The 19,458-nt window shown below is 43.8% G+C and overlaps 1 protein-coding gene across 4 annotated transcripts in view; it reads right to left on the reverse strand.

Moving 5' to 3' along the window:
* Positions 1-19,209, reverse strand: part of pug (pug C-1-tetrahydrofolate synthase, cytoplasmic) — a 76,253-nt gene extending 57,044 nt beyond the window's left edge. For 2 of the 4 annotated variants that reach the window (XM_076209915.1, XM_076209920.1), the window contains exon 1: positions 18,492-18,522. In XM_076209915.1, the coding sequence (XP_076066030.1) occupies positions 18,492-18,507 (16 nt within the window). In that variant the 5' untranslated portion in view covers positions 18,508-18,522. Of the gene's footprint in view, positions 1-14,276; positions 14,413-18,491; positions 18,523-19,125 lie in introns of those variants that run through there. The other 2 variants (XM_076209926.1, XM_076209932.1) reach the window with 2 other exon arrangements.
* Positions 19,210-19,458: the final 249 nt, after the last annotated feature.

Here is a 19,458-nt window from a genome sequence, read left to right on the forward strand (position 1 = left end):
CTTTCAGAGGAACAAATCGAGAAAAGACCACATGTCAAAAGGATGTGAAGAAATACAGTTTTCCATATATGTGCATAAATACTCGGAATGACTTAGTAAGCAATTTAGCCTAAGGTCAAACACTACTAGAGTTCAAATCTAAACATGATAATTGGAAATCAAAGATATAAATTAAGTTAGAGTCGTACATGTACAGTATTTGAGTCTAGGTATGCTAGAAAACTAGAGAATAGGACACACCCAACGAGCACTGCTTCTTTCCTGTACAATTAGGTAAATATGCATTTATCTAATTTACCTTATGTATGCATGCATATTTGTATGCACATACATATACCAAAGGCTTTTTCCCCCTTACACAGGGGGTAGCCAAAAAGAAAAGGCATAGAAATCACTCCCACCCATTTCATTTCCCATATATTCCACTCCCCTCCACCCTCCTCCCTCCCTCCTATTTTGGCACCTCCTGGATGACAGGTCATCCCTGCATCCTGCCCACTGCCCTGGGTCAGAAGCAGTGTCGCAAGACAGCACATTCACAGCAAGGCTGCTTCATTAAATCAGCGACCCCCCCTCTCCGTCCTAATGTATGCATGCATATTTGTATGCACACATGCACATATTTATCTAATTGTAATATACAGGAAAGAGCAATGCTCAATGGGTCCCACCCTCGGTCTTTTATTTTCCAACATACCTAGACTCAAATTATGGTTCCAACTTATCTTCGATTTCCAATTATATCTAGATTTGAACTCTTCTATTGCTTGAACTTGGGCTACATCACTTTCTAAGCTATTCCACATATTTGCACATCTATTTGGAAAACTATTTCTTTGTATGTACATATGTATGAATGTACGTATGCATGCATGCATGTAATTTATGTATAAATGCACATAAGTATGTATGCACTGTGCGTATGCATTATGTATGTATGCATGAATGCATATATATTTGTTTGTATATACATAGGGATGTACACAAAGACTACATGAATGGGTGATTGTGTGTACCACAATGTCTGGGGCAGACACTTTACAGGAGACAAAGGAGAAATATAAATGTGTTAGAGATGAAGTGTTTAAGAAGTATGGTAGGGGTTATGAGAATGGTCAAAGTGAGAAATGAGGCGGTGAGAAGAGCAGGAGGGAAGGAAGCTGGTAGACTGGATACTGGGATGGTTTGGGTGAATGGTAAGAACGTGCAAAGAAAGGCTAGAAAAAAGTATGGAAGATTGAGGTGGATGGTGTGAACTTGGGGGGAGGGGGGAGGAAGACCAAAAATGAGATGAATGGATGGGGTAATGGGGGCCTTGGGTACAAGGGGAACATCTTTTGAGCTGGCAAAAGGAGATGGCAAGAGACTGGTGCAAGTGAATGGTTGTGAATGGACACTAATCTAATGTGGCTCAAGGTAATTCTGACCTACTCCTATCTACTGGCAAGAGGACATGGAGGGAGGGAGGGAGAGAGGGAGGGAGGAAAGGAGAAAGTGAGAGAAGGAGAGAGGGAAGGAGAGAGAGAAGGAGAGGGAGGGAAGGAAGGAGAGGGAGGAAAGGAGAAAGTGAGAGAAGGAGAGAGGGAAAGAGAAGGAGAGAGGGAAGGAGAGGGAGGGAAGGAAGGAGAGGGAGGGAAGGAAGGAAGGAGAGGGAGGGAAGGAAGGAGAGGGAGGGTAGGAAGGAGAGGGAGGGAAGGAAGGGGAGGGAGGGAAGGAAGGAGAGAGAGGGAATGAGAGAGAGGGAGGGAGAGAGGGAATGAGAGGGAGGGAATGAGAGGGAGGGAGGGAGGGAGGGAGGGAGGGAGGGAAGGAGAGAGCGGGAGGGAAGGAAGGAAGGAGAGGGAGGGAAGGAGAGGGAGGGAAGGAAGGAGAGGGAGGGAAGGAAGGAGAGGGAGGGAAGGAAGGAGAGGGAGGGAAGGAAGGAGAGGGAGGGAAGGAAGGAGAGGGAGGGAAGGAAGGAGAGGGAGGGAAGGAAGGAGAGGGAGGGAAGGAAGGAGAGGGAGGAAGGGAGAGGGAGGGAAGGAAGGAGAGGGAGGGAGGGAGGGAGGGAGGGAAGAAAGGAAAGAGAGGGAGGGAGGGAAGGAAGGAGAGGGAAGGAAGGAAGGATGGAAGGAGAGGGAAGGAAGGAAGGAAGGAGAGGGAAGGAAGGAAGGAAGGAGAGGGAAGGAAGGAAGGATGGAAGGATGGAAGGAGAGGGAAGGAAGGAAGGAGAGGGAAGGAAGGAAGGATGGAAGGAGAGGGAAGGAAGGAAGGAGAGGGAAGGAAGGAAGGAAGGAGAGGGAAGGAAGGAAGGAGAGAGAGGGAAGGAAGGAGAGGGAGGAAAGGAAGGAGAGGGAGGAAAGGAGAGGGAAGGAAGGAGAGGGAGGGAGGGAGGGAGGGAAGGAAGGAGAGGGAGGGAAGGAGAGGAAAGGAGGGAGGGAAGGAGAGGGAGGGAAGGAAGGAGAGGGAGGGAGGGAGAGAAGGGGAGGGAGGAGGAGGGAGATGGAGGGAGGGAAGGAAAGGGTGGGAGGGAAGGAAAGGGTGGGAGGGAAGGAGAGGGAGGGAGGGAGGGAAGGAGAGGGAGGGAGGGAAGGAGAGGGAGGGAGGGAGGGAAGGAGAGGGAGGGAGGGAGGGAGGGAAGGAGAGGGAGGGAGGGAGGGAAGGAAGGGGAGGGAGGGAAGGAAGGAGAGGGAGGGAAGGAAGGAGAGGGAGGGAGGGAAGGAAGGAGAGGGAGGGAGGGAAGGAAGGAGAGGGAGGGAGGGAAGGAAGGAGAGGGAGGGAGGGAGGGAAGGAAGGAGAGGGAGGGAGGGAGGGAAGGAGAGGGAGGGAGGGAAGGAAGGAGAGGGAGGGAGGGAAGGAGAGGGAGGGAGGGAGGGAGGGAAGGAGAGAGGGAGGGAAGGAGAGGGAGGGAGGAAAGGAAGGAAGGAGAGGGAGGGAAGGAAGGAGAGGGAGGGAGGGAAGGAAGGAGAGGGAGGGAGGGAAGGAAGGAGAGGGAGGGAATGAGGGAGGGAACGACGGAGAGGGAGGGAAGGAAGGAGAGGGAGGGAGGGAAGGAAGGAGAGGGAGGGAGGGAAGGAAGGAGAGGGAGGGAGGGAAGGAAGGAGAGGGAGGGAGGGAAGGAAGGAGAGGGAGGGAGGGAAGGAAGGAGAGGGAGGGAGGGAGGGAAGGAAGGAGAGGGAGGGAGGGAAGGAAGGAGAGGGAGGGAGGGAAGGAAGGAGAGGGAGGGAGGGAAGGAAGGAGAGGGAGGGAGGGAAGGAAGGAGAGGGAGGGAGGGAAGGAAGGAGAGGGAGGGAGGGAAGGAAGGAGAGGGAGGGAAGGAAGGAGAGGGAGGGAAGGAAGGAGAGGGAGGGAGGGAGAGAAGGAAGGAGAGGGAGGGAGGGAAGGAGATGGAGGGAGGGAAGGAAGGAAGGAGAGGGAGGGAAGGAAGGAGAGGGAGGGAGGGGAGGGAGGGAGGGAAGGAAGGAGAGGGAGGGAGGGAAGGAAGGAGAGGGAGGGAAGGAGGGAGGGAAGGAAGGAGAGGGAGGGAGGGAGGGAAGGAAGGAGAGGGAGGGAGGGAAGGAAGGAGAGGGAGGGAGGGAAGGAAGGAGAGGGAGGGAGGGAAGGAAGGAGAGGGAGGGAGGGAAGGAAGGAGAGGGAGGGAGGGAGGGAAGGAGAGGGAGGGAGGGAGGGAAGGAGAGGGAGAGAGGGAGGGAAGGAGAGGGAGGGAGGGAGGGAAGGAGAGGGAGGGAAGGAAGGAAGGAGAGGGAGGGAGGGAAGGAAGGAGAGGGGAGGGAGGGAAGAACGGAGAGAGGGAAGGACGGAGAGAGGGAAGGACGGAAGGAAGGAGAGGGAGGGAAGGAGAGGGAGGGAGGGAAGGAGAGGGAGGGAGGGAAGGAGAGGGAGGGAGGGGAAGGAGGGAGGGAAGGAGGGAGAGGGAGGGAGGGAAGGAGGGAGAGGGAGGGAGGGAAGGAGGGAGAGGGAGGGAAGGAGGGAGAGGGAGGGAAGGAGAGGGAGGGAGGGAAGGAGGGAGAGGGAGGGAGGGAAGGAAGGAAGGAGAGGGAGGGAGGGAAGGAAGGAAGGAGAGGGAGGGAGGGAAGGAAGGAAGGAGAGGGAGGGAGGGAAGGAAGGAGAGGGAGGGAGGGAAGGAAGGAGAGGGAGGGAGGGAAGGAAGGAGAGGGAGGGAGGGAAGGAAGGAGAGGGAGGGAAGGAAGGAGAGGGAGGGAGGGAAGGAAGGAGAGGGAGGGAAGGAGAGGGAGGGAAGGAAGGAAGGAGGGAGGGAAGGAAGGAGAGGGAGGGAAGGAAGGAGAGGGAGGGAAGGAAGGAAGGAGAGGGAGGGAAGGAAGGAGAGGGAGGGAAGGAAGGAAGGAGAGGGAGGGAAGGAAGGAAGGAGAGGGAAGGAAGGAAGGAGAGGGAGGGAAGGAAGGAGAGGGAGGGAGGGAGGGAAGGAAGGGGAGGGAGGGAAGGAAGGAAGGGGAGGGAGGGAAGGAAGGAAGGGGAGGGAGGGAAGGAAGGAAGGGGAGGGAGGGAAGGAAGGAAGGAAGGGGAGGGAGGGAAGGAAGGAGAGGGAGGGGGAAGGAAGGAAGGAGAGGGAGGGAAGGAAGGAAGGGGAGGGAGGGAAGGAAGGAAGGAGAGGGAGGGAAGGAAGGAAGGAGAGGGAGGGAAGGAAGGAAGGAGAGGGAGGGAAGGAAGGAAGGAGAGGGAGGGAAGGAAGGAGAGGGAGGGAAGGAAGGAAGGAGTGGGAGGGAAGGAAGGAGAGGGAGGGGGAAGGAAGGAGAGGGAGGGAGAGGGAGGGAGAGGGAAGGAGAGGGAGGGAAGGAAGGAAGGAAGGAGAGGGAGGGAAGGAAGGAGAGGGAGGGAAGGAAGGAGAGGGAGGGAAGGAAGGAGAGGGAAGGAGAGGGAAGGAGAGGGAGGGAGAGGGAAGGAGAGGGAGAGAAGGAGGAGGGAGGGAAGGGGAGGAAGAGAGGAAGGGAGGGGAAGAGAGGAAGGGAGGGGAAGAGAGGGAAAGGGGTAGATGAGAAAGAGTGGGGGAGAGAGGGAGGGAGAGTGGAGAGAGGGGGGAGAGAGGAGGGAGAGGGAGAGGGAGAGGGAGAGAGAGAAAGAGAGAGAGAGAAAGAGAGAGAGAGAAAGAGAGAGAGTGGAGAGGGAGAGAGGAGAGGGAGAGAGGAGGGAGAGAGGAGAGGGAGAGAGGAGGGAGAGAGGAGAGGGAGAGAGGAGAGAGAGGAAAGAGATGGAAAGATGAGAGAGATGGAAAGATGAGAGAGATGGAAAGATGAGAGAGATGAGAGATAGAGATATGAGATGGGGAGGGGAGAGAGGGGAGGGAGAGGAGGGGGAGGGAGGAGACAAGAGAAAAAGAAAAGGAGATAGAGATAGACTTTATTTGGCAATGAATCAATGTACATGAAGTGCAAATAATGACAAGAACACACAGTTCGGAATAATAAATGCAAATTGCCGAGGATAACACAAAAAACATGTACGCTTATTTCCATTGTAGCCCTCATCAGATTGTTATTCTACACTAAGTCACACTGACAACATACAATCATGAGTAATACTAGTCAGAGAAGAGAGAAGAGAATGGAGAGAGAGAGGGGGAGAGAAATACACTAAGCCATCATGTGAACAAATGCTTGGCGATTCTGTCTTTAGAGTTGTGCCTTCTTTCTCGAGCTGTGGCAAGCCGATGGCATAAATGCATCGCAATATAGACTTGAAGGCGCCAGACGGCGGGTAAACCAAACGCGACGTGATGGCGGTGCAGGTCAGACGAATTATATCCAAGAACGAGACTTGCAGGAGCATCATGTAATTAAACCTGCTACTTTCCTTTGCACTACTCATCCTCGAGAATTAAACATATCCGATACTAATGTGGTGGGAGGAGGGGCAAAGAGGAAGTGGTAGGGGGATCGAGAATGTAGACTAAGCAGAGACCAAACATCCTTGGACGATTGGCACGTACGCATTCACTCTCCGTAAGATGTTGCCATAACGGGCGGAGTACATATACATGTTGCTAAGAAAATAACTATAAGAATGTATTCATGTATAAGAATGTATTCATTATGTACCGGGTATCTGGTTGCCTTTATAAATGCTTTATCTATGATGACTAGATATGGGTGCTATATCACCTACGTCAGATATTGCCGTCATATGAACGCACGTTATTGTCTGTTGGGGGACCCGTGGCGCCTTCGTATGACCTTAAAAGGTCAACTGAGAAGGTTTTGGATTTCTTTATTTTTTCATTTCATGTATGAAAGTATAACTTAAAAGTTCGATCACTTAAATGCATATTTCTAGCATTTTATAGTCTTGATTTTATCCAAATAGCATGATCTTAAAAGTGCCTGATAGCAGACACTTTTCAATGTCTAGTTACATTTTCCACCGCTAGGGCACTGATGCTGTTTACATTCTTGCAATACGAAAGGAACTTCACATCGAGTGGATTCATCGGATTTGGATGCCCTTTTGTTCCAATGTGGGTACGGTACAAGGATACATGCAACAATATATACAATGTAAAAATGCCTATTTTTATGAATTTACAGCGAAATGAATAATCATATATTGGTACTTTTATTTCTTTCAGGCTGCACAGGTATCTCGCCTATCGTAATTTAATGAGTTGTGTTGGCAACGACTGGGCAAAAGAAATCGCCTGCCCCTTCCACTGTCTGCCAACTGTGTAGAGCTGATGGCCAGGGGTAGTTGCTGCTGTTTGGCCCCCAACTCTTGGGGTTGGGGGGTGGTCCCACGACGTAGACGTTGCAGCTCCAGGATGCGGTCGGTCACCACCCAGCACTTCTAGGCTACCAGAAGAGGCTGGACGACCGTGTTGTGAACAGCTGCCCAGGATGTAACACTTCACCCCATACCATACAACACATAATGGAAGACTGCATTATACACAATCATGCACGCAAACAACACAACATACACTCTATAAAGGATTTGTGGGAAAACCCAGTTTCGGCTGTGGCCTTCCTTGGGGAGACGGGACTGCTCGGACAGACAGTCTAGGGAACGACAACAACAACAACAACAACAACAACTGTCTGCCAAAGACCGATTTAGGAAAAAATGACCGGCACCAGATGGACATTACACAGGATTCGAATACCCTTCACCAATGACAGCCACCGGTTGGGGATTCTAGAAAGCCCCCACCATGAATATACAAAATGGAATTACTTCACTACTCTCTGGCTACTCTACATGGGCACTGTCACCACTACACAAAACTCCAAAAGAAGAACGGACAGAATATCACCAAGTCAGTTCCCGGACATTTGGCCCACACGACAAGCTACACCAGAAGAACAAGGGACGGATTCGCACCAAGTCCACCCACGGACTAAATCTCCCAAAGTTATTACCTCTCCCAATTATTACTTCAGTTTGTATTTAACTTTTAACTGCTTTGTACCAAATATATATTGTACTTGAAAATGCTCTATGAGGAGCGAAACGTCGTACGGTGGTGGCATTTTATTCCGCCTCCCCGATGAGTAGATCTTTGATAGGAAAACTTGAATCTATCAAGAAGTATATTCTAGCCCAAGCTGCGGTCAAATATATATATATATATATATACATGTACATACATACATACACACACATATGGAGCAGAGTTGTGGGGGCAGTATCCTAATGTGGAATGCCTCCAAAAGTTTGAACTTTCTGGGGTCCTTATTGTGTTGAGGCATTCCACATTAGGGATACTGCCCCCACAAATATAAAGCCCAATATGACATCCAGTATTTTGCTGCACTGCGCTTACTCGAGACAGCGTTATATCGAGATCCCTCCTTCCCCACCCCTTTCATACATACATATATAAAACATCATTCTGTAGCTAGTCACAACCAACCCTTACGTGCTAGGTGACGCATTTTATATTTTCTTTTACTTGTTGCCACGTGATCGTATACATCTCATCGACATATACCTAGATAACGAACGAGTAAAACCCTGATCAAGCATGTCTGATACAAACACTCGAGAATCTCCGTCAATCCGAGTAACTTTTCGGCACAAGCTGGGTGGCCGATTACTGAAGTTTTGTTGTCGACTTCTTTCAAGGACATATCTAATCTCAGGCGGAGACCACCTCGACTATAAAGTAATTTGAGTTTTTGGTGTCGGTTTCACGACTCTGCCGTTCGGTGAAGGGTTTTAACGAAAGCTGACAATAAATGGTGAAAATAATGTCATTTGAACATAGCGAAAAGCTGATGGTGGAATGTTAACGTTATTACATTCTCCGCTTGTGTGTATTAAATTCTGGAATAAATATCGTAAAAGGGTGTCTACAAAGTAATTTCAAGTTGAGATGGTGTTCCACTATCATGGGTCCAACCCTGTGAATTACAAATGGGTAAATCCTCCTGTTTGGACACCCTATGGGTACCTTCTACATTCATAATCTAGTGGGGGCAATAGCCAACATTGTGGACAAACTTCACGAACTACAGGTGTCAAGCAAGGAGCACTTAGAACCAAGGTCGGCTGGCGCGACTTTGAACTGAAATTGAAAATACGACGTTCAAGCGTGTAGCACGAGTACCTGCCAAAGACTATTTTTTTTTTCTCTATTTCACTATGTTTTCATTGTCGTAGTGTTTGTAATTCGCCATAACTCGTTACTAATACGGATACTAGCTAATTTTTCATCAACTTCCCACCACATATACCACACAGCGATGACTGACAACGCCAGTCACCTTGGTAAAGGCGTGTCCAAAAGGTCTTGGCACGCAAGTGTCCTGCAAATCCTAATATATATATATATATATATATATATATATATATATATATATATATATATATATATATAATGCATTAAATCTAAGAACTAAATCGACACACAGATATGACAATGGAAATACAACTTATTCAGAAAGACCTATTCATTCTTGTTCATTCATATTCATTGAGTTTTGTGCTACCGTATGCAAATTAATTTTGAGCACTGGCAATTCCCACAAACAGACCTGGGACAATGCTTCTTCTCTCATGTTTCATCACGTTGCCGGCTCATAACTAGTTCAATCCGGTTTGAAATCGTGGGATAAACCAAAGACCACTTAATGCTGCCTATTACACTTTCCATACTAACATTTTTCAAAAGTCTCTAGTAATGGTATCCCTTACTTGGGATGAGTAGATAGAGTTTCATGGCGTCATGTCGACCAAGATTGTGAATGTTATCAAGCGATTCGGATCTTACAAACATGTTCAAACCCTTCTGCACTACACAACCCCTACTTTTCTTAAACCCATACTGTTCCTCACCAATTACTCCCTCTGTTCCTCTCCTAATCCTCTCGATCAAAACCCTCCTATAGGCCTTCCCAACTACACTCAACAAATTGATCCCCCTTAAAGTACTACACTCATGTTAAGCCCCTTTTTCCCTTGTATAGTGGAAATATACAAGCCCTCCTCCAGTCCTCCTGGCACTCTACCCTCCTTACAGTTTAAGTAAATAGATATCTTGACCCTAGACTGGAGATCAAGTGTCAGACCTCAGGGATGTCTAGATGGAGGTGAGGGATTGAGGGGTTTTGAAAATGGATAGCTCTCCTGTTCATCTTGCAGGACCACCATGATTATAATTTATCTTATATTATTTGTTTTTGTCTTATCATTTGTCTGTCTGATTTTCATTTATTATTAGTTATATGTCAATTTATTATTATTTACTATTTACCTGTTTACCTATGCATTTATTCATGTATTTTATTTATTTACATTATTATAGTTTTTATTAATTATTTTATTATTATGATTTTTTTTTCTCGCATCCGACCTAGATATGGATCAAAAGGTCTCCTGTCGGCATGCTCCGCCTTTGTAATCCTTTGTAATCCTTTGAATACTTTAATTCTGGATATCCCTCATCTGTACCTCCGTAAGCTAATGCTGCACAACATCAGAGTGAAAGGCGACCAAGAGCTAATTCACATCACCACAGTGATGTCTGAGATTCGATCATGGTTAATGTAAAAAACTATTTTGCTTAGTTGAAGGTCAAACTAAACAATAAAAAAACAATGATCGACTAAGGCACCTGGTCGGTTGGCTACGAAACTACTAATTTCTGGCATTAAGAGCTGAGGAAATTTACCCAGAAAGGTCGTTACGAATGCGTCAATGTGGTATCGACACCAGGAACCTCGTTGGAAAAAGTAAATAAATAAATAAAAACACATCTCATCGTACCAAATAATTCGTTCACTGCTGCTAGACTCAAACGTATGAAAACTCGTTCCTAGTAGGCTCGTGTGCGTAGCGACTACAAAGGCAAGTAAGCGCCTGAGGCAATCTCATGAGGAAAAAATACTTATCCGGTTTGGTGAATAGCCGCAACATTCCTACCATTAATTCACTCCACGTCTCCACCGTCGCCCCACATTTGCACATCCAGTTGACCCATTTAACCATGTAAACATTAGATCAACAAATTACCAAAAATATCACGGATGTACAAGAAACACACTGGCAACTATTGCGAGATTGACATTAGTTAAACTTGCAAGGCGATACTGACTGTGCCAACCAACATAGATCACCCTCACAGTTTCCCGTACTAAATGGGTATCGCAGTGCAGAAATACTGTGCATGGCCTAATCCTAGTCCCCCAACACACACCTTCCCCACCACAGTGATAAGAACATATGAAGGAGACTGCAGGAGACCATAAGGCCTACCCTTGGCAGTTCCGTATCTATTACCATTTGTCATCCCCATCCATAAAGCTAACCTCCTAAAACAATCGATAGTTTCAGCTTTCACTACATGGTTATTAAATATGTTCCACTCGTTGACAATTATTGGTAAACCCGTCCTTGTCTATTTCCTTCCTAGAGCAAATTTGCCTAATTTAAAGCCATTACTGTGAGCCATGTCCTGTTGTCTTAATATGACCTTGTTTGATTCACCCTTGCTAAAGGCTTTGATCCACTTGAACACCTCAGCATATTTCCATAGAGTGCAAGTTAAGGTGCCTAAGCCTATCCTAAGGTAAATTTCTTCACATCATTTAGGCATGTGGTCTCATAATTTGTTCCCGTGACCTCTTAAAGCCTCATCCTTAACAAAAATATTTCTTCTGTATATGCAATATATCCCCTTTAGTGACCTAACTTATCATATCACCTTTCTCTTCGATCTTTCCAGGTTGACAGACCCAGTACTTTAAGTCTTTCCTCGTATGATTTATCTGCCAGGCTAGACCAGTATGGTTGTTGTCCTTTTCATTCTCTCGATATTGCTTAAATCCTTCATTCTGTGGTGTGTGTGTGTGTGGGGGCATATTACTGACGTTTGGGTCACTGAAGGAAGTACCTGCAGTCAGTCAAGAGGGTAAAGAGGGACAGCACTTTCCAAATAATTTGTGTTGATATTTTACAATGCTAAAGGAGAAAAATAATCCCATCCAAGTAAAAGTTATTATCTACAAAACTATTCTAAGGCCAACCGCCCTACATGAAGTATGGCGTGAACACAGACGAATGACACAAAACTGCAATCCGAAGAGGCACCCCAAAACAGTCTCTGAAGTACTGACTTCAAGTTACTATGTAGTCAATATATTTCAATGTGCTAGCGTGCACAGGTACATGCTTTGACTAAGCCCCCCCTCCTTATAACATGGGAAATCCCTTAGTAAAAATATATCCTCTGATGTTGCTATTATTGCTCATAAACCCATAAAGCACTAAAATAACGAAGTTAACATACAGATGCGAAATGATTCTTAGCGGGAGGGCGGAAAATAAATAATAAAGGACAAGCGACAACTTAAGGTGTAAAAAAATAAGTTGCCATCACTATGAAGACAAAATACCCCGTATTCGGCCAGTATCGTCACCAGTAATTTCTACACACCTATATCACCTTCCAATAGAACAACTTTCTAAACGAAACACTTTCTAGTTACCTATCCCTTATCTTGCGCATGAAGCAGCGTTATCATCATGCAAGCTATCGCACATCCACTTGCCTCGGTCTCCACATTAGTCACATTACCATACCATTCCCAGTTATGCCCGTGTCAAGTCGGAACCTCGTTTATAAATGAAGTAGTTTTTATAGTTCTTCCATACTTGTTTTTCCTTTTCCCGTCAACGCAGTTTGCAATTTATAAGTTTCTTGCGTCATCAACCATCAGTCATTAAAGTTATATAATCTTTAAATAAAATTATTGCATTCTACATTGATAGAAATGTGTGAGAAGTAATTGCAGCAAAGCTTGTGCAATATTCAATTAAAATCATTACGTGAAACGTTTATAAGCTAAAAAAAATAATTCTATAAAATACATTTGTGGAACCACGTGATTGTCTGCCAAAATCTTATGAAAGACCAAAAAACAAACTCGTGGAAATTGCTGAAATAACAGTGGCAGCAGACGCAAAATAATTTCTTTGCTAAAATCGCAAAACCATACTTCAACTCGACTTCATTTATTCAATACCCGATCATCAATTTAAAAACGGGAACATCTAATATTTTCTCGCGCAAGATATCCGGGAAGTCGGGAAATATCTAAAAACTAAAGTACAAACTCTATTCATAGCAAATTTGATTTGTGAAAATGAAGGTCTATAGCCTACATACTACAGCATAACTACCGTGTGGAGCTTTCTATACGAGGTTCTGTGGCATGTGGCCTAATCTCTACAGCAGTTTCTCAAACTGGGTGCCACAAAATTATCATGAATTTTGCCTTGGCTCGATCTTTGTAAAGAACATTTGTAAAAAAGAATTTGCAAAAGTTTGCTTATAACTATCATTGTAAGAAGGTACTTGCTCACATTTTCCATAGATGGTTTTACTGTGGGACAGGAAATATTATTCAACTTCTTCCAACATCATTTAACAATAAAACTTGTGAAAATCATGATCCTGTAGGAGGATGAAGTTGGGGGTTGTCACAGAAAGGGTTTCAGTTATTGGTGCCATAAATTAAAAAGTCGAAACCCACTGCCTTAAAGCAACAACTTGCCTGGAACTCGATATGTACTAAGTAGCTAAGAATGTTGAATTATTGAAGTAGCTAAGAATTCAAACCAATCCAATTCTAATGACCATAAATCACTTGTAGCCTATTCTACCAACGCTTCTATTTTTTGTTGGTTTAGGTTCTTGAGGGTAAAGTATTTTGTTTGACTAGTAGTCCTGTTTTCTGTAGAATGTTGTGAAAAGTCATTGGTGTTGTTTCCATGGACTCGTTACTGTTTGAAGGAGGGGGGAGGGGATGTCAGTAGGTGGTTGTTGCAGGGTATTGCGTAAATTGAAAACTCTAATAATATGTCGGTGATGGGAGGCATTGGCAAATGGGAGTGTTGCTTCCTGTCATCAAGTGGCCATGTGTGAGGCAGGAATGTCTTGTTCTTTGGCATACTAATGCCATTTCAAAAATGTTAGTTATGCTGATGTGAAAGTAGTATATGGGGTTTGATGGATTTAGATTATTTATAGTTGCTCCCAGTGTCCTTGCCACATTGCTGATTAAAGGACTAGGAAATAGCCTAATACTGGCTGTGGAAAGGAGGTACCAAAAAAGGTGGACATCTCCATTCAAGCCACTTTGCTTCATTACCAGGGATACCTAAAAGAGATGGCACCAAGGAAGACACAAATTTGGACTCGTTGGAAAGTGTTGAAGGGCTGGGCAAGACTGCAACAGAGGGTTTTTAGGTTTGAAGGGCTGTTACTCTCTTCCTACTGTATCTTCATTATTCATGCTATACTATGGGTGACCATACTGGAAGCAGCTCCCCAGCAAGGTTAGGTTCAGGGAATTTATGTTTAGGACACCTTTCCTGGCCTCTTCCCCATGTGGAATGAGCAGAGTGGATGCTGCATAGGGCTGCTCAGTTATGTAGACAGCTGTTAAGCTGTACTACTCCCCTTTCTTACAGCACAAGCAGTGGACCTAGCCTACACCACCTGCCGAGTTGGTTGAAGGGCTTCCAGATATCATCCTCTGCCCTCACCATCATACACCATTGCCAAAGGACTTGTAGATGTTAGTAGGAACAATTAATTTATTGCAAGTTCATGGGAGAGTGAATATATTGTATCTCGGTCACTTCCTCACTCACCATAACCCTAGAACACCACTTGGTAAGATTGGTTTTCCTTCAACTTGTTTTTAAACAAGTTTCAAATATCTTTCTTCACTCTTCTTGGTAGAAGATAACATGAAGAGTGTTGCAAGACCTTGAAAGTGAATGCATAGGAGGCAAGGAAAACAAACACTTGCATATCCTTGTCAATAAATTTAAGTATTTACCTTAAGTACTGGTCAGAAGGGGCAACAACAATGTACCAAGGTGTGAAGTTAGCACATTCTATGATGGAGTTGTGGTCATACACGTTCTCTCCTGTTTTAGGCCAGTCAATTCTTGAATAAACAGAAATGCTGTTGATTGTACCCAAGGACAGTTGGCTCCATGCCATTTGCTGGAAACAAGTTACCCATTGGTCCTTTAGTGCTGTATTTGGAATTTGTTCTCTTGGGCTCTTGTATTAGCTAATGGACAGGGCTTGAACATTTATCAACATTCACTTCAAGTTAATTTTCCAGTACTGTATGATTGTATTTAGTTTACTTCTTAATAAATACAAGTTTTTTTTCACTTTCCCAAAGATTCTATAACTATAGTTCATGAATTTCACCATAATGTGCAAAAATAAAAATATGGAACAGTACAACTTTATGACTTGGCATAATTGATTTGACTAATTATACCAAAACTCTGAGCCTTTAAAGACAAAAATTTAAGTGACACTGAAATTGGACAAGTCACTTTTTTTTTTTAACTTTCTTACATTTCAGGCTGTCAAGCCCTGCTACAGAAAAGTAGCCTTGTTACATAGTTTTTAAATTATGCAGTGTGGCATAGGACAGGGCAACCCTTCATCTCCAATGTGCAGGTAGGATGAGTGGTTGAGTGGGTCTTATGCAAGTGTGTAAGTTTAATTTCCCCTTCCATATGGGGGGGGGGGTTCTCACCAATAATGGTATGCAGCGGTAATGACACAAGTAACTTATGCTCATAAAATTCTTGTGATCTCTCACTATATGACCTCGCAGGCACTTTGTCCTGTTGAACCGAGATGTCAAACAGGGTCACAAGGCTTCTCCGAGAATGATATTTATATCCTTGAGTAAGAGTGGGACAGGGTGCAGGGATGACCCGTCATCTAGGAAGTGCTAAGATGGGAGGGAGGGTGGAGGGGTGTGGAGTGTTTTCGGGGATGAAATGGGTGGGAATGTTTTTGTGCCTTGTCCTTTTTGGCTACCCCCCTGGTAAGGGGGAAAAAGGCCTTGGTATATGTATGTATGTAAGAGTGGGAACTCCCAAAACCTACCAAACAATGTATTATAATTAGTAAGGTTGACAATATCCATGCAGGAGTTCCCAGTTAGTCCCATTTCCCAAGTAGAGATTACTGTCTGTTGCAAATCTCTTCCTCCAAGGTGCACCTTATTTTAACATATTAAGAAAGCCAGTCAGCTTAACAGAGGTAAAAAATGAAAAACTACAACCAAAAATTGAACATTTGATGATTTTTTTTTTTAAATGTGGCAACATCCCAAAGTTTTAAATCATTATGGCAATTTTTACTATTAATAATTATTTCAATATTGCATGCTGGCAACCCTGGCATCAGAACACATGACTATATCTAGCTTGTTACTGTTCCGACTTTTTTTTTAACTTCTTTAGATAATGCATTTGACACCAACTCCATGGTGTGTGCGATTCATTATGGTCTTGGATCATGTGTTGGACTTGTGACTGACAGCTATTTCCCTCCCAGAAAAGAGCTCAGAGCTCATATATGACTGATCTATGGGTACTGCTGTGACCTTACTCTCACACACCCCAACTCCCCGCCCACAAAAGTTGAAGTAACAATTTGCAGTGCAGCGATACTAAAATTATTTCAGCTCTGGGCAGGATTTGAACTTGGACCACTGTAGAGGCAGTTGCAAACACTACCATTGCATTGTCAAGTCATGTGTACCTATTTGTACCTTACGGGAAGGGGAGCTACGCTTGTGGTGTCCCATCTGTATCTCGCCATATCTAATCTGCTCTTAAATTCTTGTATTGTTTTTGTACACACTTGTTTCATCTAGTTTGTTCCATACATCCACCACTCTGTTGGGGAAAACTGTTCTTTTTCAGGTCTCTTCTATAACTGTGTGTGTGCATGTGTATGTGAGGGTGAGAGGAGGAAGAGTGCATCAGTTCCTGCCACAATGTGAGTAGGGACGCACATGTGGTCCATGTGGTTGTACTAATACTTACTATGCACCACATTTTCTTTGGTTCCACATGGTTTCCTATAGCCTATATACACACACACACACACGTGTTTGAAATGCCTAAACCATCAAAATAGAATAGGACTGCAGCAGAAAAGGGGAGAAAATCAGGCATAAGTAGGAGAGGAAATGTGAAGAAGAGAGGGCTACCAATTTCTACCTTCAGAAATAATGAATGCCAATTTATTTGAATGAATTATTAATTCATCTGCATATTTCACTAATCACACCCACTGCACTGATGTCTGGAATGTAAAAACTTGAAGGTAAACTTTTAAAGCCTATTTTCTTTTTTCTTTTTTTTTCAGAATGTCATTAAAAGTACTACTACTATGATCATCTTTGGTCTATTTGCATATTTTATTTTCATTTCAAAGCTGACACTATGTTTTACATTTTGAACAGTTCTTTATGTATTGAACACTGAATTTTCTAGGATTTATGTCAACAGAAAAAATACTGGAGGTAAATATATCAGTAGAGCAAAAAATAACCACAGAACCTACACATTTAGCATGTTGATAATTATAACCATGCACAATACTTTCTTAGAGAGAAAAAAAAAAAAAAAAATCCCTACGCATTAGTCCAAATAATTGGGGGCTAGTAGCAGTTTGAATATCAATCATTTTTGCACAATAAATGAAGTTTTTATGTATGTGCAATATCTATTGACAAAATTCAATGTAACTTGGTCTTAATGACTACAATGATCATGGCCTTCAGTAAAAAAGTGAAGCAGACTGACATCCTGAACCTTTACTCTTGTGGACATTCTTACACCACTATCCTGCATTTAATGTGGGTAATCTTTTTTTTTTTTTTTTGTACGATGAGAAATTAGAGGTATTGGGGTTTCATCACTCAAGATTTAGGGTAGAATCTGTGCTGTTTGCAGGGGTAAATGGCAGTAGGTAGTTGTTGCAGTGTTCTATAAATTGGGCAGTCTAGCAATACAAATGACATTGTGAGGAGAGCCTCATATTGGGAAATGAGAGGGTCACTTCATGTCAGGAGGTGGCCATGTACAATGTAGGAAGGTTTGTTCCTAGGCATACTGGTACCATTTCAAAGCATTGGTTATATTATGAAGATCGTCTCACATCATGTACAAGCTCCAATTATTTTTAAGATTTGTTGAGTGTTGCTCCCAGTATCTTTGCTACATTTAAAATTACTGATCAAAGGGATTTCTCCCCTTCTTTATTTTCCACTAGTGGGAAGAGATGGGGGACATCAATTAAGTGAAGTGGTCTTACTGTGGATGTGCTGTGTCTTGCTACATTGCTTCTGACCCTGAGCAGTGGGCAGGATACAAGGATGACCTTTCATCCATGGGGAGCTAAGATGAGAAGGAAGGAAAGGGTGGATGGAGTGGAATGGGGAGTGAAATTGGGTGGAAGTGGGTGTGTGCATTTTGACTTAGCTACCTCCCTTATAAGGGATTGAAAAGCCCTTGGTATATACCTATAGAATTGCTGTTCAAAGAACTGAGTAAAGTCTATTACTGGCGGTGGAGTGCAGGTATGAAAAGGGTGAATACTAACTTCAGTCACCTTGTCAACTTCTTCATTGCTGGGGATGCCTACACAAGGTTGCACCTGGCAGTAGGATACAAATTTAGACAAGAAGCAATCTGGATGATCCATAAAATGAACAAAAGAACACAAGAATGATGAAAACTGCAAGAAGGCCTGCATTAGGGAGCTCCATGTCCATTATCACTTATCTTTATCCAAATTAATCTAGTCTTCCCTTAAAACAACCAATAGTTTGAGCACACTACATAACTACTAAGTCTACTCCATTCACTGTTGGTAAACCAGTTATCAATCTTCTCAAATTTAAAATTGTCCAATTCTAATCTGTTACTATGAGTCCTGCCCTGCTGTCTTAATGACAACATTGCATTGCTCTTGACCCTGCACTCTTCATCTCGCAAGAGAATGCAAGGTACCAAAGCCTGTCTTAATAATGCAAGTTTCTAGGCCCTTGTATAATTTTGTTTCTCCTCTGTACAAATTCTAATGAATTAACATCCATTCTATAGGATGGAGGCCAAATTGTACTTCATAGTTAAGCATGGATCTATCACCACAGTTTAACAACATCTACACTTGTTTGTATCTTATGGACCAGCTGGTGGTGGGACTTGTGGGTGGAAATTACCTGTAGAGTACTTCATAAACCCTAAATCATGTAGAATGCAGGGACGGGGGTGTGGATATTATATGTAGCAGTGAGGATAACAATGACAATTGACACTGACGAAGACAGGTGATGCACTGATGGGAGGGGGAGAGAGGAAAGAGATCTTTATCTTGTTTCACAACGGTTCGAAGGGGAGTCATTACTATGTTAATATTCACTTACAAGGTAGATCGGTGGGAGATTCCTGTGCGAATAAAAATTTGAAATCCTTATTATCTGGAAAACAACCGATCCGTAGATACTTAACAGATACTTATCCATTGTTACGTCCTGAAGTAATATTGACATTTACAACACTATACTTTGCTCTTGCACAAATGCGTGATTGACTAAGTACCCACAGCAAAGTGTGACATTAAAATATTTGAACGTCAACCCATCGTTTCTCGAGTACGAGACCGCTAATGATCACACCGGCTGCAGGCTATGTTGCTAGGATGAATTCTCAACTGTGATCAGTTTATATAGTATGACAGCTGTTATTACAGCCCCTTATAACTCGCTAAGATTCGTTTTCAGTTCCTCTACAGCTAACATCGTGACAATGATGTGAAAACCATTTATCAAAGGTCGATATTGTGTTCAAACTTACTTTCTTGAATACTCCTCCCTTTTCGCTGCGCAGAGGTCCAAATGCCAGTAGCCAACAGTGACTTTGTTAAGTGGCAAGTTGGCAACTCAGACAAACCGGAATTTATGTATTTTCTTGGGGTTTACATTTCAATCTGTGTTACAAGCAATTCCAACTTAAAAATATATATATGCACATACACCAGGAAGAATGAACTTACTGCAAGAAAATATAACTCAAGATATATGAATCTGAAGTGAATATACCATGTAGAAAAGTCTTAACGCAGTCATTAATTCTTCATAACAGTAAGAAATTATTTTTTTCTACCAATAGTAATATATAGGAAATGAG

The sequence above is a fragment of the Oratosquilla oratoria genome, chromosome 2 (assembly GCF_046742065.1).
Source record: "Oratosquilla oratoria isolate Oo_2021 chromosome 2, ASM4674206v1, whole genome shotgun sequence".
In the NCBI taxonomy this organism is placed as follows: Eukaryota; Metazoa; Arthropoda; class Malacostraca; order Stomatopoda; family Squillidae; genus Oratosquilla; species Oratosquilla oratoria.